Source organism: Saccharomyces paradoxus (genome assembly GCF_002079055.1).
Source record: "Saccharomyces paradoxus strain CBS432 chromosome XII sequence".
NCBI classification, from domain to species: domain Eukaryota; kingdom Fungi; phylum Ascomycota; class Saccharomycetes; order Saccharomycetales; family Saccharomycetaceae; genus Saccharomyces; species Saccharomyces paradoxus.
The window spans coordinates 617,717-641,800 of NC_047498.1; the positions used below are offsets into that span (position 1 = coordinate 617,717).

A 24,084-nucleotide genomic window follows, 5' to 3' on the forward strand; every position below is an offset into this window, starting at 1 on the left:
TTTGTTCATTATCTGCAGTGATAGAAATAGTTTTTTGACTTTCAAAGTATTGGTTAATAAGAGCACTTTTTCCACGTGTTTTAATCGTTTTTATTTTAACATACATTTTTGAGCTTTACGTTGCACTTGGAAATCATATAATCGTGAGAGATTTAAGTAGAATATCACACATTTCAAGAGAAAAACGAATACATAGGAATGGTTGACGCTAGGGGAAGTACACCTTGTTTAATCGGTGATTCTATAAGGAACATCAATGATGAAAACAGTTTGGATTTCCAGTATAGTAATCAGTTTAATGAGGAAGGCGAAGCTTCGAGGTTACTAACGCCACAAACGAGTTCTAATCATGCCCTAAGCAAGATGCAGAAGGACGATGATATTCGAGATAGATCTTACACATCCGTAGCGGAATTGAACCGTGAAGGTGCTTTGCTAACCGACGAAGTTGATTTGGAGAACGTTGATGCTTCGAAGGTTCGCAGTAGTAGAGACGACCTAGAGGCTGAAGAGAAAAGGAAAAAACTGCTTTTGTTTAAGAAAAAGCAAAGAAATAGATCTATCAATTCAGACAGTTTCTCCTCTCCTTCTTTGCGTGCTTCAAAATCGAATTCACTGATTACGTCTACTGATCCTGTCGAAGATCACATTAGTAAATACTCTTCATCAGGCACACCTGAAAATATTACAGGTAAAGCAGACGACGAAGATGAAGACATAATTAGAAACTCCTACGGGCAGATGATCAAAAACAATTCCAACAGACCACATTTAGCAAAGGGTGAATCGTATCAATCCGCAGAACAAGAATTAGATCATACGGCGCCTGAAAAATCAGAAAAAAGACAAGAAAGAAGCGGTAGATCTTTTGATAGACAAAAATCATCGGCTGAATTTTTAAGATCTTTATCGAGGTCAATAAGTCGCGGACCCGCTAAAAACAAAACGGTTTCACCCTCTAAGGGGGAAGACTCAAGAATGTATAGTACCAGCAACTACTCTATATCATTAGTTGATTTGGAAAACGGACCCAAGGTTATCCCGGAAACCCTGGAGGAAGAGCAGGAGGATGCCGAAAAGGAGGGAGTTTTGATGGAAGATGAGGGCAATGAAGAATACACCAAAGATTTGGAAGAAGCAGCTAACAAAGTTCAACAACCATGATAAAGTGGAATATTGAGACTGGGTTGACTTTCCACCGAGTTTCCTGTTATTTATATGTATACATCATTTATTTATCATTAAAATTTTGTCAAGCAGTGCTTTTTATGTTTATTTTTTAGATTATGATTTATGCTTGTGTCTCAAAATGTACGATGAGCTTAACATACATATGAGCGAAATACAACAATACGGCAATATAACATAAATACTTCGAGAAGAAATTGAATATTGCAGGCATAGGACAAGACTGCCCTTTCTTTGCTGCTAGTTTGTTGAGCTAAGCACCCCATTACTAAAGGAACATACAAAACCTCGCATGAAAAAAAATGGTAAAACTTTAAATCCATTTCCTATCATTCGTTCCTGAGAGCCCGAATATCCATTTAGAAACAAAAATAGATACTACAGGGGTAAAGGAGTACTGCATATGAGGCCTCGGGCATGGCTCATTTTCAATTCTCCGGCACAATGCTGACTTAGTATTATCATGCCTGGAAGGCCTTATGGGGTTCTTGCTGCTTACCAATTCTGACACCGGACTGCCCCTGGATTAGCGTCCCCGCGACCCCGCGAACAGACTCCCTGAAAATGGTAATTGGTGATGATATATGTGACCAAGTTCAGCATGGACATACAATATTTAACCCTTTTGGACATGGAATTGGGCCAGCAAAGGGAGCAGCTTTCCCCGAAAGCGTAGTTTTCTCCAGGAACGCAATCCACCCCTTTCTTTCTTGTGCAAGCTCCTCGTACATATATAAACATATACATAAGTATATATACTGCTTCTACAGCGTAAACAATTTAAGGTTCCTTGCCTTTTCTTATATATGTTAGCTATCTCTAAAGCATCACTTTGAGAAGTGGTGGGTTTTTTCGATAATTTTGATTGAAGCTTTGACTACCTCAAAGATATTTTTTGAATGTCCCGTGACCTACAAAATCATTTGTTATTCGAGACTGCGACTGAGGTTGCTAATAGGGTTGGTGGTATCTACTCGGTGCTAAAATCCAAGGCTCCCATTACAGTTGCCCAGTATAAAGACCATTACCACTTAATAGGGCCCTTAAATAAGGCCACTTATCAAAATGAAGTTGATATATTAGATTGGAAGAAGCCCGAGGCCTTTTCCGACGAAATGAAGCCTGTGCAGCATGCTTTGCAAACAATGGAATCTAGGGGAGTTCATTTTATTTATGGGAGGTGGCTGATTGAAGGCGCTCCAAAGGTGATACTTTTTGACTTGGATTCTGTGAGAGGCTATTCGAACGAATGGAAGGGAGATTTATGGTCACTAGTAGGAATTCCTTCTCCCGAGAATGATTTTGAGACGAATGATGCTATACTATTGGGTTATACAGTGGCTTGGTTTCTAGGTGAATTGGCGCATTTGGATTCTCAGCATGCAATTGTTGCGCACTTTCACGAATGGTTAGCCGGTGTTGCATTGCCTTTATGCCGTAAAAGGCGTATCGATGTAGTTACCATTTTCACGACACATGCTACCTTATTGGGACGGTATTTATGCGCTTCCGGCAGTTTCGACTTTTACAATTGTCTAGAATCTGTTGATGTCGATCACGAAGCTGGCAGATTCGGCATATACCATCGCTATTGTATAGAGAGGGCGGCGGCTCATTCTGCAGACGTTTTCACTACAGTGTCACAAATAACTGCTTTTGAAGCAGAGCATCTTTTGAAAAGGAAACCCGATGGAATTTTGCCTAATGGACTGAATGTCATCAAATTTCAAGCATTTCATGAGTTCCAAAATTTGCATGCCTTGAAAAAGGAAAAAATCAATGACTTTGTGAGAGGCCATTTTCATGGTTGCTTTGATTTCGATCTAGACAATACGTTGTACTTTTTCATTGCTGGTAGATATGAGTATAAAAATAAGGGTGCTGACATGTTTATCGAGGCTCTAGCGCGTTTAAATTATAGATTAAAAGTATCTGGATCCAAGAAAACCGTAGTAGCGTTTATTGTCATGCCCGCCAAAAATAATTCTTTCACCGTTGAGGCATTGAAAGGCCAGGCAGAGGTGAAAGCATTAGAAAATACTGTACATGAAGTGACTACATCAATCGGTAAAAGAATATTCGATCATGCCATCAGATTTCCTCACAATGGGCTGACGACCGAATTACCAACCGATTTGAGTGAGTTGCTGAAGAGTTCCGATAAAGTTATGTTGAAGAGGCGTATTCTGGCTTTGAGAAGGCCAGAGGGACAATTACCTCCAATAGTGACACACAATATGGTTGATGACGCTAATGACCTGATTTTAAATAAAATCAGACAAGTTCAATTGTTTAATAGCCCAAGCGACCGTGTCAAAATGATCTTTCATCCTGAATTTTTGAACGCAAATAATCCGATCCTTGGTTTGGATTATGATGAGTTCGTTCGTGGTTGTCATTTGGGTGTTTTCCCTTCATATTATGAGCCTTGGGGGTACACACCTGCAGAATGTACAGTAATGGGTGTTCCTTCTATCACAACAAACGTCTCTGGCTTCGGTGCCTATATGGAAGACTTGATCGAAACCAACCAAGCTAAAGATTACGGTATTTATATTGTGGACCGTCGTTTCAAGGCACCTGACGAATCTGTGGAGCAACTGGTTGACTACATGGAAGAATTTGTAAAAAAGACGAGAAGGCAAAGAATTAATCAAAGAAATAGAACTGAAAGACTCTCCGACTTACTGGATTGGAAAAGAATGGGCCTCGAGTACGTCAAGGCAAGACAATTGGCATTAAGAAGAGGCTATCCTGATCAATTCAAAGAGCTAGTTGGTGAAGAACTAAATGATTCTAACATGGATACTTTAGCGGGCGGTAAGAAATTAAAAGTTGCAAGACCACTAAGTGTACCAGGCTCACCAAGAGATTTGAGGTCAAACAGTACAGTCTATATGACCCCTGGTGATTTGGGTACTCTGCAGGAAGTTAATAACGCGGATGATTATTTCTCACTAGGTGTGAATCCTGCAGCCGATGACGACGATGACGGCCCATATGCCGATGATAGTTGAACTCTATCACGATATAAACAATATTGAAAATAAAAAACCTACCATAAAAACATACAACATTTCGAGGCGTTTTCTTTTTCTTTTACTTTCCGTTCGCCGCACTAAAGTATATTTGAAATAGCGTCTGAAAATATATCACAAGTTTGAGCGATCTTAAATTCACTTCTTTCTTTTCTTTTCCTCCTAATAAGATCCGTCTGCGTTAGCTATAAACCAAATAACTTAATTTCACTCATAAAAAGCAACATGATTGTGGTAACTCTTTCCATCTTTAGCCAGCTGATCAACATATAGTCATAATTAAGGATATAATAGCTCATAGTCATATATAATTCTTTATACTTGAAAAAGTGATTACTAAAATCTCAACTTTTTTCATATTGTATTTACAAGATAATAAAATTATTACCATATTTAAACGAAAGATAAATTTTGAATTAAGGCGGTCGTTACATCATACCTGGCATACCTGGCATACCACCTGGCATACCACCAGCGCCGGCAGGGGCAGGTGGTTCTGGCGCATCGACAATAGCAACTTCAGTAGTAGCCAATAGTGAGGCAACACCAGAAGCATCCACTAATCCGGATCTGACAACCTTAAATGGATCAATGATACCAGTGGCTAACATGTCAGTGTATTCAGATTTAGAGGCATCGTAACCCTTGGCAAAATCATCACCATATTCATCGATCAATTTACCGACGATAACTGAACCTTCTTCACCAGCATTTTCGATAATCTGCTTAGCAGGTCTTGTGATCGCCTTTCTTATGATATCAACACCTAATTTTTGATCAAAATTGTCGACAACAACCTCGTCCAAAACTCTAGATGCCTTCACTAAAGCAGTACCACCACCTGGCAAGATACCTTCTTCGACTGCGGCTCTGGTAGCGTTCAAAGCATCGTCGTAACGGTCCTTCTTCTCACCAACTTCAACTTCGGACGCACCACCAACTCTGATGACAGCGACACCGCCGGACAGTTTGGCCAAACGCTCTTGTAGTTTCTCCTTTTCATATGAATTTGTGGTGGTGATGTCGATGGAGCCCTTGATTTGTTCAATCCTTTGTTGAATGGCTTCCTTTGGACCACTCCCGTTCAAGATAACAGTGTCTTCCTTGGTAACGGTAATAGAGTCACAAGAACCCAGGTTTTCTATGGTACATTGTTCTGGCTTCAGATCTAACTCTTCAGTGAAAACAGTACCACCCGTCAACACTGCAATATCACCAATTGTATTCTTTCTATTATCACCGAAACCAGGTGCCTTCACAGCGCAAACCTTAACTTGACCCCTTAACTTGTTCAAGATACAAGCCGCAAGGGCTTCACCGTCAATATCCTCAGCAATGATCAATAGAGGTCTTCTGCTTTGATTGGAAATTTCCAAAGCTGGCAAGATATCTTGAATAGAAGAGATTTTCTTTTCACTCAACAGTAACAATGGCTTTTCAAATTCCACCTTGCTCGACTTTGGATCAGTGATGAAGTATGGAGAAATAAAACCACGATCAAACCGCATACCTTCAGTAACCTCAAGTTCGTCTTCCAATGTTCTACCTTCTCTGATAGTAATAACACCTTCTTTCCCAACCTTTTCCATGGCTGAAGCTAGTAACTTACCAACATGAGAGTCCCCGTTAGCAGAAATGGTTGCTACCTGTGCAATTTCCTCAGATGTGGTAATTTCCTTCTTGTTGGCGCTCAAAAATTCAATAACTTTTTCAACTGCAACCTGAGAGCCCCTTCTCAAGTCCATCGGGTTACAACCAGCGGCGACATTCTTGACTGATTCGGTGAAAATGGCTCTACCTAAAACAGTAGCGGAAGTAGTACCATCACCGGCAGCCTCGTTGGTCTTAGAGGCAACTTCTTGTAGTAATTTAGCACCCATATTTTCAAACTTGTCCTTCAACACAATAGATTTTGCAACTGTAACACCATCCTTGGTAATCTTTGGAGGGCCAAAAGGCTGTTCAATCAAAACATTTCTACCCTTTGGACCCAAAGTAGCAGCAACCGCTTCGGCTAAAGTTTCGACACCCTTAAGAAGCGAGGCTCTTCCTTCGACACCGAACTTCAATTCTTTATGAGAGGAGTAAGCACGGCGTAATAGAGGCCTTAAAGTAGCGCGACTACGAACAACGGATGATCTCAACATTCTGACAGCTTTTCGTCTATGATGTTTTCTCGTGGGAAATTTCTTATACTGTTCAATGAATTGCACGTAAGCTCAATCACAACCTTACATAATGGATGTAAAACTTCGTCTCCTTCAATATATATATATATATGAATGTCCGCTTGGATTCTGCTCCGGGCAAAACGAAGCAAAAGTAGAGTCACCCTCCCTATTTAGTTTTCTGGAAAATTCCACGAGCTCCGTATGAAATGACACTTACAGGTGGGCGGCTATAAAGGAAGTTTCTAGAGGCAATACCAGGTAATAAACAGCCTCAATTACTCGTAACTCTGTTGTATAGTTTATAAAACAGTGGAGTAGGGACCAGAGATAGCCGACAGGAATCTTGGCTGTACTTGTTCATGCAACTACTCTTGGTGTTCTACTTGATGATCCCGCGGATTGATATGCCCGCAGCAGTTGCCAATAGTAGGATATGAGGAACATATGAACGCGTGAGGTATATTCTTCATCTTTTTATCTACAAAATGTTTCTTATCCTTTATACATTTTATATTACTTTTGCTTTGTGTTTTTCCCTTTACTTGCCACCGCTTTCCTGCAAGTTTCATAGCCAGATTTGCAAATCAAGGTGTTTTCGGGCCTTGTTAAAGCCTTCGCAGGCGAAGAAGAAAGGGAACGTAAGCTGCGTGTGCCGAATCTATTTATACAAAAACAATTAAAAAACTATAACTGTAGCATAAACTGTTATTTGAATTGTTGCAAAATAGTAAAGAGAAGAAGAAAAGAAAGATTCTCAATATTATCTCGAAAAAACACACAAATAACTTAAGAAGTTAAACAGTAAGCCAAAAGAGATGACATTGAAACCTTCAAAGAGACGTAAGGGCAGGTCTCGTCATTCTAGGAAGAAGCAAATAACCTCAGCAATTTTGACTGAGGAGGGAATAATGATCAAGGCGAAACCATCAAGTCCCTACACATATGCAAACAGAATGGCAGATAAACGAAGTCGCAGCAGCATTGATAACATCAGCAGAACTAGCTTTCAAAGCAACAGTGATAACAATAGCATTTTTGAAACGGCTTCACTAATTAGCTGTGTTACCTGTTTAAGCGACACTGATACAATAGACAGATCGGAAACATCTACAACGGATACAAGTAAAGATGACCTTTCCGCCAATTCAAAACTTCATTATCCATCAGTGAATGGACAACTGCCTGCAAACACCGTTATACCCTATGGACGAATCTTGGATGCTAGGTACATTGAAAAGGAACCCCCGCATTATTATGATGCCAATTCATCACCCACTTCGCCTTTAAACAGCTCAATGAGTAACATTAGTGAAAAGGGCGACCTTGATGATTCAGAGTCCTTACAAAAAAAAGAAAGGAAAGGCAATTCACTATCACGCTGGAGTAACAGTAGTAGTAGCCTCATCTCTTCCAGATCTCCTTTTACGAAACTAGTCGAGGTTATATTTGCGAGGCCAAGACGGCATGACGTTGTACCTAAAAGGGTTTCACTTTCTATTGACTACAAACCTCATCCCTCTTCTCACCCAAAAGACGAAGAGGATTTAGTTGAGGAGATTCTAAAGAGAAGTTACAAAAACACCAGGAGAAACAAGTCCATATTTGTAATAATTAATCCCTTTGGTGGTAAAGGCAAGGCAAAAAAGCTGTTTATGACGAAGGCAAAACCATTACTATTAGCTAGTCGGTGCTCCATAGAAGTTGTTTATACAAAATACCCTGGGCATGCTATAGAAATTGCACGGGAAATGGATATTGATAAATATGACACTATTGCTTGCGCATCGGGCGATGGCATCCCTCATGAGGTGATTAATGGGTTATACCGAAGGCCTGATCACGTTAAAGCATTCAATAATATTGCCGTTACAGAAATTCCGTGCGGATCAGGTAACGCAATGAGCGTATCCTGTCACTGGACAAACAATCCTTCATACTCAACGTTATGTTTGATAAAATCGATAGAGACCAGAATCGATTTGATGTGTTGCTCCCAACCTTCTTATGCCAGAGAGCATCCAAAGTTATCATTTTTAAGTCAAACATACGGTCTCATTGCAGAAACTGACATAAATACAGAATTCATCAGATGGATGGGACCTGCAAGGTTTGAACTGGGTGTGGCATTTAACATCATACAAAAAAAAAAATATCCCTGTGAAATATATGTGAAATATGCCGCCAAATCGAAAAATGAGTTGAAAACTCACTACCTGGAACACAAAAACAAAGGCTCATTAGAATTTCAGCATATTACCATGAGCAAACGTAACGAAGATCTTGATAATTATAATTACGAAAATGAATACGAGACCGAGAACGAAGATGAAGATGAAGATCAAGATATGGATCAGGAGGAGGAAGATGACCATCTGGCGTTCCGTGATCCGGCAGATTCCAGTGCTGACCTCATTAAAGAAGAGGATTTCAAAATAAAATATCCATTAGATGAGGGTGTCCCTAGTGATTGGGAGAGATTGGATCCCAATATATCAAACAATCTAGGTATCTTCTATACGGGTAAAATGCCCTATGTGGCTGCTGACACTAAATTCTTTCCAGCAGCACTTCCTTCAGATGGTACAATGGATATGGTTATTACCGATGCAAGAACCTCGTTAACGAGGATGGCACCAATCTTACTAGGACTAGATAAGGGTTCCCATGTCTTACAACCGGAAGTCTTACACTCTAAAATTTTGGCATACAAGATAATACCAAAACTGGCGAACGGCTTGTTCTCTGTTGATGGCGAGAAATTTCCTCTAGAGCCCTTACAAGTCGAAATTATGCCCCGTTTATGCAAGACGTTACTGAGAAATGGGCGTTATGTGGACACAGATTTTGATTCTATGTGACACTTTTTTTAGTCTTTTCCCCAATACTGAACATTTAATTAAAAATTAGAATATGTCATTCCTATTTTTTCTATATTTTTACGTTGTTGTTGCTGTATAATAACTTTATACACTCCATACTTCTTTATAAAAAGTTTTAATACCATTCTTTAATACAGTCATGCTTAGTGAGAACTAGCTCCTACACGTCAGATCGTTGAACACATTATGATTATGATTATTATTAATATTATCAGTACAGTTATTATGTGCTGGTAGTTCACTAAAAAATATGACGCACAAAGAGTCCTTCTCCTTATGCACGATAAAACTGAATTATTAGAGGTTAACACTGGCAAGCGCTTTGTTCCTGCTCCTCTGTTGTGGAAATATCAATGACGCCCGGTTTACTTTGGTTTCCGCTGTTTGCGTTTTCACCATCCAAAGGAGTTGACTCACTGTTTTGAAATTCAGGTAACGATTTGGCAATCTTTTTAAATAAAGTTTTAACGTTATAGCCTGCCTTTGTAGAGGTCTCCATGAAAATTTTAGCACCCAATAATTTTGCTTTTTTCTCTCCTTCTTCGGTTGAGATTTGTCTTTCATCTGATAGATCACTTTTATTACCAACAATACACAATATGACATTTTCCTCTCCTCTTTCATTTTTAACATCTTCTATCCATTTATCGATATATTCAAATGATTTTCTCTTTGTAATGTCGTAAACGATAATAGCAACTCTCGAATCTCTGATATATGAGGGTATTAATGATCTAAATCTTTCCTGACCCGCCGTATCCCATAACTGTAATCTAATTGTCTTATCATCTAAATACATAGTCTTGGAAAGAAAATCTATACCGATCGTAGCTTGATAATGATCGTCGAACGTATCATACATAAACCTAGTGATCAGAGATGTTTTTCCAACACCTTGTTCTCCCAAAAAAACAATTTTGTACTTTGTCAATGATTTCCCAGATCTGCTCATTCTTAATCTATTCTTTGTGAATCCCCTATTGTTAAAAATCAGTAGCTTCAGATGCTTCTTTTACACCACTTTATGTGACCCAATTGTGATATTTTTACATCATACATGCCAATAGTCTATTCATGAGCACTGTTTTCCTCCACTAATTGCACTGCGCTGAAGGCGTAGATACCCGGAAAATCTTCCGCCATTTTCTTAAGAAGCCAATATCAGCACTTACAATTAAAACACCCTGCTCCACTTAAAATGCCCGGCCCATGGGTAGTATGACAACGTTGTTTTTCCTACTTATTAGCCTAATATAGGCACTGTACCCTTACGATCATCATTGCATAGAAAATGAGCTCATTGCACATCAGTGCTTTCATTCTTCGAGATAGTCACGTGAAGGGCTTTCATTACCAAACCCGCCAAATTTGTTAAATTTCACCATTATACATACTCAGTACAATTATTAAACATCAGAAAAGGCAATACGTCTTGTAAACAGCTTATCTTAGGTAATATATGTATTTACTTAAAGAATGAGAACTAAAAAAAACTGAGTAATTTATACTTGATGTCATCATAAACCTTTTATTTCTTACCAGATTTTTTGATACCACCACCGACTAAAGGTTTACCGCTTTTCATATTAGCCATCAAAGCTTTCTTAGCGGCAGCATCGGCCTTTTGCTTCTCTTTGAAGGCAACTTCTTCAGGATCCAAGTCCTGTTGTTGCTTCTTCTTTTGCTTCAGAGGCTTCATCTTACCACCTTGGCGACCGGACATGATTGCTTTTAGGTTTTTTTCGATTACTCTTCTGCTTTTCCAATCCACCGTATACAGAAGAACAATTAATTACAAAATTTTAAATTGAGATTTTTTTTTTTTCTGGTTCATTTTCGTCGCGGGAAACCTTCCAGAAGTATAGATTTACTACAATTTTTTATCTCGGTACAGAAAGAACAAACCGAAAAAGTCAAGCCAAGGCAACTAAAGGAGTTTCCCATCATACATAATAACAAAAATCACAAGGGCCTTTTGCTGCGAGAGAAAGTTTGTGCACCCACAATTCGTAATTTCATACAGAAGGCATGCATTGGCTTTCCAAAGATACTTTGTAATTTCCGATAAAAAATGCTAGCGTTTGCCAACCATCTGTAATGTGTGATCTTGTATTGACTTATGCATAAGAACCAAAAAGGAAAAGTAACGATTATTAGCTGGTTTAAAGAAGTTCAGTGTGTGACTACTTTTTCGACGTAAAAAACGATAAATACTCATTTTAAAGAGTTCAGCGGCTAAATAATAATACGATATCATGACAGGATAAGATGGATTCAATCACATTACCTGTAAAACAGGAAAGATAATAAAAAAACAGAATAAAAATTCTGAAGAGGTGAGGACCACAAAAGCAAAGCAAATACAGTGATAAGTATGGAAGGTTTGAAAAAAAAGATTTTTGGCGTTTGCCTGAAAAATGACTTAGCGCAGCCCAGGAATGAGACGAAAGGAATTAACTATGAGTCAGTGACCCTGGAAACTTCTAAACAGCTGGAAGAATTTCTCCATCTGCTACTAATAAAGAGAGAAGTAATACAGAATTTTGAGCTGTTATTTCACATCGTAAACGTTGCCGTTAAAATCACGGATGCGAATCTTTCAAGTGATGATATTTGGCATTCAATTTTGAAATTGAGATTTTCTTCTGAAATTAAGATAGATGAAGACTGTAAAGTTTTGAATTATTTAATTGAGATTGGAATCGCAACGGAAAATCCGATCAGTTGGAAATGCTTGGCTGTTGTTAGTACCATCCTTAGCAGTGTTCCTCGATCCAAAACGATTATAGTCAAACTGATTGAAACTGAATATGCTAAAAAAATTGGCCAGTTGTTTGATAATATACAGGATTTGCAGCAAGGAAATTTTCTGGTGAGAATTCTCTCTAACTGTTTTGTGAAAAGTGATTCAAGTTCCAAGAAAGTAGAAAGGATACCTCAGTTATGGCAAAGCAGGTCTAAGAACAAATTTTTCTTTGAAAATAAATTTTACCCTCTTAGCGGCAAACATGGGAGCTCACAAACTTGCCGATTTCTTTGCAATAATTTCATATCAACCTTATTATTTACGGGAATTCTAAGGCAGGTTTCTTATAGCGGATCTGAAGCATTAAAAAACCTCCGCATATTGAAGAAAAAAGAAGATGGCAATGAAAGTTCTTATTTCATTCAATGCATATACAACAAAATCTACCTTTGGTTGGACGAAGAAGCCCCATTGGAATTTGAGAGGAAAAAAATCAGGATTATTAAGAACTTGAAAAACAAAATTCAGATTAAATTGAGACATCCCTTTCATGAATGTGTGAGAACCACCGCTGATAACATAGAACTTTTATTTAACAAAACAAGAGGATTTCAACTGGAATTTGAGGATGAGAAATTAGGTGAAGCCTTTTTCCACAATGTTAACAATATACCTAAGATAAGTGAAGTACAAACCTTTTTAGTGTTAGACTATATTGAGGAGGAACCCGAAGATGAGGGTGAAGAAGAGGAGCAAATTGGAAGGATCGATGAGCCGAAAGAAGACGAAGAGGGAGAATCTCTCGATGAATTATCCACTCCCATGTCATATCCAATAAAATCATCTATTTCCCGTAACGAAAAGGTTCAGTTAGTCACTCCTGACCGTTCCGTTTCCATAAGATCTGATGAATGGGATTTAAAGTCAAGTACGGAAGACGGAGAAGACAATGTTACTCTCACAGATCTAAAAATAAACAGCACCAAGGATACAAAAAGGCCAAGGAATTACGTCCATATTGATTCAGAAGACCAGTCACCTGTAGTATCCGCTCAAATGAGGAAAATGAGAAGAGAGTCTACTAAGACACTAGAAATTTTGAGGCAAGAATTTAAGGATAAGGATGTACAAAACGAAGAACGCCCATCTGAACAGATACAAGAGGCGTTTTTAAATACGTCCTCGTTAGTTGTAGGTAAATCGCGTCTTGTTAATCATAAGGAAAAGCCTAATATTGATCAAAAGGTCATTGGAATAACTGAATTAAAGTCGAATTCCTCTATCAAGAAAAGAGATATTAACATTCTTGACACCATATTTGGGCAACCTCCGTCTAAGAAGCAGAAGCAATTCCACAAAAAGGAGAAGAAGCAGCAGAAAAAGCTAACAAATTTTAAGCCCATTATCGATGTCCCTTCCCAAGATAAACGCAATCTCAGATCAAATGCTCCGACAAAACCCAAATCCATAAAAGTAAATAAGCTGCGTACCCATAAAGAAGTTACAGGAGAAAAGTCAATCACAGAAACAACAGCCGAGAAAGTTAATGATCAGGCTGTGCACACCAACAATGAACGAATGGCAAGCGACGCAAGTGAAAAAAAAGGTAGTTCTATGAATGAAGAGCATGATAAGCTTCAAGAAAACTGCTCTCCAGATGTTAATGAAAGCAAAGAAATTACTAGAGATGGCGCTAAAGTATCTCTTCAGTCCGAAAAAAGAAAAGAAACCTTTACTAATTCAAGCGTAGTAGAAAATCATAACCTGCCAGACAAAGACTGTAACAATTGTAACATTACAGATATTTTGGAATCCACCACTGTTATTGACTTATATTCACCTCATGGATCATCTGTTCCTGGTCAGAATTCGTTCACGAATAAGCTGCAAGAACAAATTTATAGCTCAATCAATCATTTTTCTAATGAGTTGGTAAGAAAAATTTCAATAATAAACCAAGAGTTAAATACTAAAATCTTGAAAGAGTTGTCCGAAAAATACCAAAAGCTATTTTCCGAATTACAAGATAATTTCCAGAATGATACCAATGAGATGCTTAAATTCATGGGTGAGATCAAAGACATGATCAATCTCCCTGAAGATCAGCTAGTTCATGCTATTAGGACAAGGAAATTCAATAATAACGGGGGATAAATAGTATACATATCCACAATTATTTTTAGATTTAAGTTGGCTAACAAAAGCAATATACAAAAGCTTATACGTGTTTGATTTTTTTCCCTCATCGCTTGCACTCTGTCAATCAGAGCGCCAATACGTATAAAATGATCACGCAACTTTTTTTGACAATTTTTTTTTCATTTGTTTCGAAGAAACTAAGATCTTTTCTGCTTCATTAGCATTTTTGGTCTTCCTCCATTTGACATTTTTCAGATCCCGGTATTTCTTCTTTTCTCTTAATGAATAGAAATAATAAACAAGGCAAAAAAGAGCAGCAAAAATGGATTCTAAGACCCCAGTCACCTTAGCTAAAGTCATCAAAGTTTTAGGCCGTACCGGTTCTCGTGGTGGTGTTACCCAAGTTCGTGTTGAGTTCTTGGAAGACACTTCCCGTACCATTGTCAGAAATGTCAAGGGTCCAGTCAGAGAAAACGACATTTTGGTCTTGATGGAATCTGAACGTGAAGCTCGTCGTTTGCGTTAAAGAAATACTAAAACTTTAATTATGCTCTTCAAGCATTTTTTTTCTATATTTGCGAACAAACAACTTATTTTTTAATATCTCTCAAAAAATGAAGTCGGAATGATTATTTTAATTGGGTTTAGTCGTGAAACCGATTGCAAATAATATAAACGTTGGTAAGCTCATTCAAACAATCGAAAGAAGGAATAGAAGGCAGTAAGTGTTTGTGCTTTGGTCGGTTTTTCCATTCGGTGAATCCATGCAACTTCTTTATTAATTTTAATGGATTCTTAAGAAAGGGAATTTCTGTGGCCAAAAACAAGGGACAAATGCGTTAAGAGATGCTCAATGATATCAATTTTTCAAAAAATGAATTAAATGATTGAAGTCACTTAATTTTTGTGGTTTTTTGGACGTGGGTTGAGTGTACAACTCACTATAATTGATGAGATATCTGACGAAATTGTTTCTTTTTTTGTCTTCCAGAATGTTTACTGAAGTTAAGAATTAATTGATTTGAGGCTATCCTGTGTGGCATGGAATAAGCGAATCGACAAGAAGTCTCTTACTGTAACTTTCTTTTTTTGGTGCATCCACCGTTAAATACAATTTAAATATTACATTCATGTACTTACTCAATATAATAATCTGATTACTTCACACAAAAAAGTCGGAAAGCAGTCTCCAATAGTATTTACATATTGCGTGGTGTTATGGTTTTGGGAAATTTTCATTTAAACCCATGCACCAAGTATTCATTTTCCATTTTTTTTTTTGGTTTTTTTTCTCAATTGATGCTGTGAACTAAGTTTACGTCCGCGCTTATGCTTTGCGTCAAAAGTACATTCGCATTAAAGGGCGAGCTTGCGGCGGCTATTTTGCTATGCGGCTGACCGTTTAAATACTTCCAACCTAAAGAATGTGGCCAAGCGCTGGGGTTATTGCTAGTTGAATAATAAATAATTAAACTGTCCTATTACATATATAACCTTGTATGATGTATGATTTTTTGATTTATGTAAATGTCCGTCGTCAAGTAGTTGTATACTTTTTTTGAAATCTTATTTGACTTGCTATGTGCATGTGAGTTCCCCATCTTTTAATACGTTTTGGCGGTTGCATAACTTTATCATCTAACCAAGTAACATTTGTTAATGGGTTCAAGAGGAAAGAGAATCATCAGAAAGGCGCAATGGTACTTTTTTTACACCTAGTTAATTTACATTAATTTTTGATTCTAACCTTTCCAAATTTTCTTTTCTTTCGTGGATATTCTTGCACCAAAGAAGAATTCGACTTTGTTCTTTCTGGAGATTTAGACTCAAGTTCAAAAACATCCTCCAGGTAACGTTGCGAATCAGCACCACTTTCTATGGCGGTTGTCTTAGAATCTGTCTTTGGGTTAATTTCACAACAGATATTTGGTTGAGCCTCATCTGTAGGGTCTAGCTGCAGCTCAAAATCATCATTATGAAGATCATTCGCTCCAAGAATTCCGGCACGCTCTTTTTTGTTCGATTCCGCAAACTCTTCAATCTGAGATACTGCTTGAAGATTTTGCTTTAAAGATAGCAATGATTTCAGTGAATCGGCTGTTAATTCTAGATGCTGGAATTTTCCTTTATATCGTAGTGTTTTCATTACGTGATCATCCGTACTTGGCTGCAGAGATTCACAATTCTTAGAGTTTTCAGGAGCCCATTGACCGATAATTTTACTTCCGCCATCTAAATCACCAAGAGACCTCAAGAGAAAATCTAGACACTTTTGCTTTTCGTTTAGGATATCCCGTTGTATATATTGATACTGGGAAGAGATGTTTATCAATTTTAATAAAAGCATACACAGACTCTGCAAAATCGTAAAGCGCGTATCCTTAGTAACATCAGAAGGTACACTATTTATGGAAACGGTAATTTCCGCAGATACGTCGAAACTAAAATTCAAATTTGAATCTACCAATTGAACTTGGTTAATTTCTTGAGGAGATTGTAGAATGTCCATTAATCTTAGTTTAATTCGATTCAATGACATACTATCAGTGAAACCTTGACTTTGACATTGCTGTGTTAGTTGGGTTTGCGTGAGTTTGAAGACATTGGGTACTAAGTGCTTCAAGGAAATTAAGACAATCATCAAAACTGTGTTTGAAGATGACATCGGTAAAAATGAGAGGAGACAATTTCCCTCACCATTAATTCTTTCCACAAACCATTCTGAATCGTTTAGTTGTCGCCCTATGAACTCAGAATCCATCACCCATATGTAATATTTAACTCCCAGCTAACCGTTGGAATAGTTACTCTCCATAGGCGTCCTGTTCTTACATAACGCTGTTTTGTTTTTGCACTCTTCCCTAATACAAGGTACCACGCTGACATCCCTTTTTGGGACGAAAAAACTATGTAAGAAAATACATCAACCGTACATAAATTTATAAATCGAAATGATATTGTTTATAGAATTTCTTTTTGTCAATAGACCAAAGATCTTTAGAAATGTCTTTAAACGTTCTCCAGACATCATTAATAAAATCCTCAATCATGAGATCGCTGAAATGTTCCATATTAATGCCCTTTTTCAGCCAGACTTTCTCAGTTTCTATTCTTGCTTGGGATGCTTTATCAAATAAAACCCTACTTACGCGTTCAAATGCCAAAGTTGAAGTTAATTGATAAAAATTGGAAACTGCTTTAAACAACTGTTTGTTTCTTTCATTAGAAGCAAATATGCTATCAATAATTTCGTAAAATCTTATTATTGTTCCCGAAAATGACAGAAATTTATCAGTTATAATATCGAATCCTGTCAAGAGCTCATCGAAGTTTTCTTCTTCATATTTAATAAATTGAATTTTTTTCCCCGTGTCAAGGTCGATAAGGAAAAGGAACCCTTTCTCCCTGAAGATTAACCTATTGAATGCTAAACCGTACACTTGCGATATTATTCGTATTAAAAGAGGATTTATTAGAATAATCGACAGTTTTAGTCGTTCAGGTAAAATGTCCCTCTGTCCATTGACAGATTCTTTAAAATGAAATACTATTGTGTTAACACAGACTGATATTGATATCAATAGAAACTGAACCATTCTATTCTTATCTATAATTCTACTTTGTTGAGCGATGATCATTTCAATATTGTATAAACTAGCAACCATACTCAAAGCTCTTGATAAAATCAATATATCGAAGGAATCAATGCCGGAGTAGTGAATTGAATTCGTATAGTGCTCGATAGGTGAAAAGTTAGATTGTATGAATTCAATCAATCTTAATGAAAAAGTAATCAACTTTCCATTTATCTCTCTCTTGTGAATTTCACGAGTAATGGATCTGGAAACATTTAAAAAATCGTGCATCAACTTAACTCTTCTGAAGTCAACGTCCGGTGATTTGAAATTCTGCGCAGTAAATACACTTAAATCCAGGAAATCATCCAAAATAGACGGAGGTTTACCTACGTCATATGACGTGGATACATCAAGGAATAAAGCCCAAAACCAAATGCATCTCAAGTTCTGTTTAGTTACCTTACTTTCGTTTAAATACCATTTATCGATATCATTCAAACCCAAACTTACGCACCCCTGGCATAGCTCGTTGATTAAATCAATGCCTTGAGTCGCATCCCATACACCCTCCGTGCAATTTATCATTACATTGATATAAGACAATAAGAAATATTGTAGTTTTTCCACGAAGTTTGAGCTCGATGACGATAAGGAAGCTGCAGTTAAAGTGTGAATGAAATGGCTTACGGAAGGAGGGACATTTTGGTTAAAATAGCTCAAGCAAAGGATTTGAAGTACAATGCCAAGGTTATACTTATCTTTTGGACTAACTTCCAAATTGAGTAGGATGATTAGGTCACTGTTAGTGGCATCTCTAATAAAAATCTTGTCCAAGAGGGAAAGAATATCGTCCTTGTTGAAAATATGCAACAAGTCAAACAACGGTCCAGCAAAAAAGGATTCGATACAGCTTTCCATTCGAGAAAAGCTAGGCAAATCTGCTACAATATTATTCTCAGTTAATCGCGATCTAGTGCCTTCGGGCAGCGGTTTCAAAACTCTCCATAAATTTTGAAACTCAGTTTGAAACTTATTTGGTTCAAACAAGGATAAAGTTTTCCAAGAAGTAGGGCCAAACACATACATCGAGCCATTATCACCTAGTACTGAAGTACGCAGCGATCGTACTGGATTGTCTGAACATCTGTAATGCACCGGTTTCGCATTATCCTTATCGTTTTCCTTTAATAGAGTTTGTAAGTTCTCAATTTTTTGAACCAATGCTACATTGGGCACTTGCCCGAATAGTTCCGTATTAGACAAGGGATAGTTGAACTCCTCTGTGTATATGCATTGCGGCAACTTTCTAATCACGCATTGCTGACACATAGGCCTTGCCTGACTGCATTTCAGTTTTCTTTTCCTGCAAAATGCACATGATTTAATGATCTTCCTCCTCTTGCCCTTCTTACCGCTCGAAACGGGCTCTTCAGTGGTAGGTGACATACGAATATGGGATCCATCCATGCTAACGAACTAAGTGCCGTTTGCATCTTCCTTTTGTCCCTATGCTAACCACGTGTTTTTCCAACTGTCATGGACCTTTCAAGAGTTTTGTCAACGCGGCAGGGCGCCGCATTGCACCTTGCGGCAATGAATTTTAAGTATATGTAGTAAAGAAGTAATGACCCCGTTATTACTACCCCGCTGATGACCACCGCTGTTAACGCCTCTTCATGGTTGCTGAGTCATTGTTGGACCCTCCAGCGAATAAGCCACCGTGGTCTTTGTGTGCATACCCAATAGGCATTGCAACGGACTGAAAACTCCACACTTCGAAAGAACCCTTAATTTTCAGCCGCTCGTTGTTATATTTAATTGATCGTTTCTTTTATAAATAGATTCAAATGAATTATTGAATTGATCGTTCAACCTTCACACCAGAGGTCTATGTAAAATTCGTGCAATACATAGGCTGTGACTTTTGAAAGTGATATATTCTCCAGGTAAAAGTAAAGACAAAGATGGTGGCCGCTTTATCGTATTTGCCTACCGAACTTGTCCAAAGGATATTTGAGTTCACCGTGGTGGAAACAGACTCTCAATATTGGCTATACAATTTAGTGACTCTAATCGACTTTTCAGTCTTTTCGAAGGGTGGTGGGCCTATAACAGAGAATTTCTTGACGAATTACGTCAAGAAGAACTTGATGGTTTTAGATCTGACCTGCGAGGCTACACAAAACTCAATTTTACGATCGGAGTACGGGTTTCTGAAGAGGTTGTTGCCATACATTGATATGAACACGCAATATATCAGAGTAGTTGATTTGAAGACCAATGCTAACGAGATCCGGAATTTCAAAACAGAGAAACTTGTTGTTCTGTTTGATGAATTTTCTGATTTGAAACTTATAGAAACCTTTTTCCCCTTGGCTAATTCTAGTTCAAATATAATCGAGTTCGTGTTTTGTGCTCGTGATGTAAAGAGTTCGTTTTATTCGCCTTTGGAAAAATTGCATACTGCGAACATCGTGGCAGATATTGATATTAACACATTGTATCTGGATTTTCTGGATTCCAATGTTTATTCGGATCAAAATTTCTTTGGGATTTTTGATCCAGATATTTTCCAGCTGATTAATAAAGACTATAGAAACTTCTTTTCCAAGACTAGCGAAAAGGGGAAGGGAAGACCCCCCGTTTGCAAGAAAATCTGTTTCCCCTTTGTTGAAACATTGAATTTGGATTATATGGCCCTTGATTCATTCTTTAGTTCGATATTGCATAAACTAACAACAAAGATAAAAACGTTTGAAAGAAATAACGAGTTTGACGTGGATAAAAACTTAAATTTAAACTCGACAACGACAGTTGCAGCCCTAATTATCAAGTCGATCTTGCGACAATTCTTCAACAATTTTGATATCAACTTCCCTAATTTGGTTACCTTAAATTTTATCAAGATATCTACTTACCCAAACAGTAATGAGATTACTCAGTGCTGTAACTTCATAGATTTATCGTCATATGTTCTAAACAAATGTTTAAGTGAAAATATTTCGATAAATTTCCTCTTCCAACTGCACTCTTTGAAAAATTGGTCAATGCCCAAGATTAAAGAATTCACTGGTCACAAATTCAAGTATGACGAAACAACCTCTTCAGGTTCACCAGAAAGATATATCAAGTCATTGAGGGGGAACATTAAAATTTTGCAAGAAATGGCAATTAACGAAACCAACGATGGCACTTGCTATTTTAGGGTGAAGTTGATACCTGAGGGGGTGGAAAAAACTCAAATCATCAACTGGATTCCCTTCACTTCTTCGTTTGGCGATGGCACCGCCAAGCAAAGATACGATCTAAAAAGGCCAATGATTTGCTTGAAAAATAACTCGCTAAGATCGCTAACTGTCAAAATCATACGTATTGAAAAGTGTTCGTCCATCCGAATCCAAGGGTTTTACCTACCAAATCTAAAGGAATTGTTCATCAACAATACCCTTTGCGATACCGCCCAACACCAAAAACAAGCGTCAAATGATATGAGTTGTATAGAGTTCACATCATGGAATGAACTACCACAATGCAAAAAACTGGGGTTTGCCCAATTAAAAGACCACTCTAATTACGTTCTTAATATCAGTAACCTACAAGACCATCTACCAAATTTAGACCTCCGGGAGAGCTTTTCAACTTTCTTCGATGTAAGGCAGAAATTTGTTGTAGTCTGAAGTCCAATTTTCGGCCAACCATAATGTGCTGGCATTTATAATTACATAAACACCGCTAGTTATCCGTTGATTTATCTAATAAGAGATGTCATAAACGAATTTTTTTTCTTTGGCACTAAATCCTCAACGCTTTTTGTTTTTATTTTTCGGTCTTTTTCTACCATCGAAGAATAAACAAATAAAGTCCATGTAATATAATATATCTATAAGCTATTATTACCTAAAACCAATACAAGGCTTGACAGTGACATCCTGGTACGCACTCGCAATCAAAGTAGGGATGATAAAATCAACACTAATCTACAGAGAAGATGGGCTGCCTCTTTGTACATCTGTGGACAACGAAAATGATCCCTCCTTATTCGAACAAAAACAAAAAGTGAAAATCGTCGTTTCCAGAATGACACCACAATCTGCCACAGAGGCCACTTTGGAAAGTGGCTCTTTTGAAATCCACTACTTGAAGAAATCCATGGTATACTATTTCGTCATTTGCGAATCTGGATACCCAAGAAACTTAGCATTCTCATACCTTAACGATATAGCGCAAGAATTCGAACACTCATTTGCCAATGAGTACCCCAAGCCCACCGTGAGACCATACCAGTTTGTAAACTTTGATAACTTTCTGCAAATGACCAAAAAATCATACAGCGACAAGAAAGTTCAGGACAATTTGGACCAACTAAACCAAGAGCTGGTAGGTGTCAAGCAAATCATGTCCAAGAACATCGAAGACCTGCTTTACAGAGGTGATTCTCTCGATAAAATGAGCGACATGAGTTCCTCTTTGAAAGAAACATCCAAAAGGTACAGAAAGTCTGCGCGGAAGATCAACTTTGATCTCCTGATCAGTCAATACGCTCCTATCGTCATCGTCGCCTTCTTTTTCGTCTTCCTCTTTTGGTGGATTTTCCTCAGATAGGTGTCACCCCATCATCCCACATCACAAAACCCGACCAACCTGGTCCAAGTGTATAACATAGCCTAGTTCAATATTAGTATAGTATGGCACAGTTTATTTGACATAATTACGTATTTTCAGGCAAGTTCGCGGGTGACCCGCCGCACCTGCACTTTTTAGGGAGTCTTTTCAAGGATATCATCACTATAAATCGAAGGAAAAGAGGTGGAAAACCTCTTTTGGATGATAGAATTGACATCACTACCCTATTAATTGTCTTGAGTATTAAACTTAACAAGCACATAGTGTTAAAGAGTATTTCCTGAAAAAAAAACAAGAAAGCGAAACGGCAAAATTAGCATATACCATGTCTCAACTACCAACTGATTTTGCTTCATTGATCAAGAGATTCCAATTCGTTAGTGTCTTGGATTCTAATCCTCAAACGAAAGTCATGTCCTTGTTGGGAACCATTGACAACAAGGACGCTATTATCACGGCTGAAAAGACGCACTTCTTGTTTGACGAAACCGTGAGAAGACCTTCTCAAGACGGCCGCTCCACTCCTGTTTTATATAACTGTGAAAACGAGTATTCTTGTATCAGCGGGATTCAGGAGTTAAAGGAAATTACTTCCAATGATATTTACTACTGGGGGTTGTCAGTGATAAAGCAGGATATGCAGTCCAATCCTACAGCCAAGTTGAATTTAATTTGGCCCGCCACTCCAATTCATATCAAAAAGTATGAACAACAAAACTTTCATTTAGTCAGAGAGACCCCTGAGATGTACAAGAGAATTGTCCAACCTTACATCGAAGAAATGTGTAATAACGGTAGACTCAAATGGGTAAACAATATTCTTTATGAAGGCGCCGAGTCTGAAAGGGTCGTCTATAAAGATTTTTCTGAGGAGAATAAGGACGACGGATTCCTAATCTTACCTGATATGAAATGGGATGGTATGAACTTGGACTCTTTGTACCTAGTTGCCATCGTTTACAGAACCGATATTAAGACGATAAGAGATTTGAGATATTCTGACAAACAATGGTTAATCAACTTAAACAACAAGATTAGGTCCATTGTTCCTGGTTGTTACAACTATGCTGTTCATCCGGATGAGTTGAGAATTCTGGTTCACTACCAACCTTCTTATTATCACTTCCACATTCACATCGTTAACATAAAGCACCCTGGTTTAGGCAATAGTATTGCCGCTGGCAAGGCTATCTTGTTGGAAGACATCATTGAAATGTTAAATTATCTAGGACCAGAAGGTTACATGAACAAGACAATCACCTATGCTATTGGTGAAAATCATGATTTGTGGAAAAGAGGTTTGGAAGAAGAACTAACCAAACAATTGGAAAGAGACGGTATCCCGAAAATACCTAAGATTGTGAACGGCTTCAAATGAATATTGTTACAACCTGCTTTTTTTACATCATCCGCCTTTTCCCTACCCTCATTTTCTTTTGTTCAACGTTGTTTGTTTTACGTACCTTAGTTTACAACAACATAGGGCATGCCTACTTGAGATTCTGTGATCAAAAAAATAATAGAATACGTACTATATAACCACCGGTTTAAAGTAAATAAAAAAACTAAGAATGAAACAATCAGAAAGGACTGTTGAATAATGTTGCCCTGTTGTCCTGGATCTCCAAGATCTTTTTCCCTTTTTTTTTCTGTTTGATGACGAGTTGAGATGGAAAGTTCTCCACTATTGAGAATAATATAAACAAATCTACTGAAATAAGG

At 37.7% G+C, this 24,084-nt stretch overlaps 13 protein-coding genes across 13 annotated transcripts; 8 read left to right on the forward strand and 5 right to left on the reverse strand.

Moving 5' to 3' along the window:
• Positions 1-198: 198 nt before the first annotated feature.
• SPAR_L02820 (uncharacterized protein) lies at positions 199-1,164 on the forward strand (the record flags this gene model as incomplete). Its single annotated transcript, XM_033912115.1, has 1 exon — positions 199-1,164. One exon carries the CDS (start codon positions 199-201, stop codon positions 1,162-1,164), a length of 966 nt encoding a protein of 321 aa, XP_033768006.1.
• Positions 1,165-2,087: 923 nt separating this feature from the next.
• On the forward strand, positions 2,088-4,205 carry GSY2 (glycogen (starch) synthase GSY2; the record flags this gene model as incomplete). The annotated part of the gene is made up of 1 exon (XM_033912116.1): positions 2,088-4,205. The coding sequence occupies one exon, from the start codon at positions 2,088-2,090 to the stop codon at positions 4,203-4,205; it is 2,118 nt and encodes a 705-aa protein (XP_033768007.1).
• Positions 4,206-4,654: 449 nt separating this feature from the next.
• HSP60 (chaperone ATPase HSP60) lies at positions 4,655-6,373 on the reverse strand (the record flags this gene model as incomplete). The annotated part of the gene is made up of 1 exon (XM_033912117.1): positions 4,655-6,373. One exon carries the CDS (start codon positions 6,371-6,373, stop codon positions 4,655-4,657), a length of 1,719 nt encoding a protein of 572 aa, XP_033768008.1.
• Positions 6,374-7,212: 839 nt separating this feature from the next.
• LCB5 (sphinganine kinase LCB5) lies at positions 7,213-9,255 on the forward strand (the record flags this gene model as incomplete). Its single annotated transcript, XM_033912118.1, has 1 exon — positions 7,213-9,255. The coding sequence occupies one exon, from the start codon at positions 7,213-7,215 to the stop codon at positions 9,253-9,255; it is 2,043 nt and encodes a 680-aa protein (XP_033768009.1).
• Positions 9,256-9,580: 325 nt separating this feature from the next.
• YPT6 (Rab family GTPase YPT6) lies at positions 9,581-10,228 on the reverse strand (the record flags this gene model as incomplete). The annotated part of the gene is made up of 1 exon (XM_033912119.1): positions 9,581-10,228. The coding sequence occupies one exon, from the start codon at positions 10,226-10,228 to the stop codon at positions 9,581-9,583; it is 648 nt and encodes a 215-aa protein (XP_033768010.1).
• Positions 10,229-10,804: 576 nt separating this feature from the next.
• Positions 10,805-10,999, reverse strand: TMA7 (Tma7p; the record flags this gene model as incomplete). The annotated part of the gene is made up of 1 exon (XM_033912120.1): positions 10,805-10,999. The coding sequence occupies one exon, from the start codon at positions 10,997-10,999 to the stop codon at positions 10,805-10,807; it is 195 nt and encodes a 64-aa protein (XP_033768011.1).
• A 651-nt stretch (positions 11,000-11,650) lies between these two features.
• Positions 11,651-14,176, forward strand: RED1 (Red1p; the record flags this gene model as incomplete). Its single annotated transcript, XM_033912121.1, has 1 exon — positions 11,651-14,176. One exon carries the CDS (start codon positions 11,651-11,653, stop codon positions 14,174-14,176), a length of 2,526 nt encoding a protein of 841 aa, XP_033768012.1.
• Positions 14,177-14,483: 307 nt separating this feature from the next.
• On the forward strand, positions 14,484-14,687 carry RPS28B (40S ribosomal protein eS28; the record flags this gene model as incomplete). Its single annotated transcript, XM_033912122.1, has 1 exon — positions 14,484-14,687. One exon carries the CDS (start codon positions 14,484-14,486, stop codon positions 14,685-14,687), a length of 204 nt encoding a protein of 67 aa, XP_033768013.1.
• Positions 14,688-15,890: 1,203 nt separating this feature from the next.
• On the reverse strand, positions 15,891-16,922 carry NEJ1 (Nej1p; the record flags this gene model as incomplete). Its single annotated transcript, XM_033912123.1, has 1 exon — positions 15,891-16,922. The coding sequence occupies one exon, from the start codon at positions 16,920-16,922 to the stop codon at positions 15,891-15,893; it is 1,032 nt and encodes a 343-aa protein (XP_033768014.1).
• A 178-nt stretch (positions 16,923-17,100) lies between these two features.
• On the reverse strand, positions 17,101-19,206 carry PDR8 (Pdr8p; the record flags this gene model as incomplete). Its single annotated transcript, XM_033912124.1, has 1 exon — positions 17,101-19,206. One exon carries the CDS (start codon positions 19,204-19,206, stop codon positions 17,101-17,103), a length of 2,106 nt encoding a protein of 701 aa, XP_033768015.1.
• A 497-nt stretch (positions 19,207-19,703) lies between these two features.
• BOP2 (Bop2p) lies at positions 19,704-21,416 on the forward strand (the record flags this gene model as incomplete). The annotated part of the gene is made up of 1 exon (XM_033912125.1): positions 19,704-21,416. The coding sequence occupies one exon, from the start codon at positions 19,704-19,706 to the stop codon at positions 21,414-21,416; it is 1,713 nt and encodes a 570-aa protein (XP_033768016.1).
• A 280-nt stretch (positions 21,417-21,696) lies between these two features.
• Positions 21,697-22,341, forward strand: SEC22 (SNAP receptor SEC22; the record flags this gene model as incomplete). Its single annotated transcript, XM_033912126.1, has 1 exon — positions 21,697-22,341. One exon carries the CDS (start codon positions 21,697-21,699, stop codon positions 22,339-22,341), a length of 645 nt encoding a protein of 214 aa, XP_033768017.1.
• A 346-nt stretch (positions 22,342-22,687) lies between these two features.
• DCS1 (5'-(N(7)-methyl 5'-triphosphoguanosine)-(mRNA) diphosphatase) lies at positions 22,688-23,740 on the forward strand (the record flags this gene model as incomplete). The annotated part of the gene is made up of 1 exon (XM_033912127.1): positions 22,688-23,740. The coding sequence occupies one exon, from the start codon at positions 22,688-22,690 to the stop codon at positions 23,738-23,740; it is 1,053 nt and encodes a 350-aa protein (XP_033768018.1).
• Between the last annotated feature and the right edge of the window lie 344 nt (positions 23,741-24,084).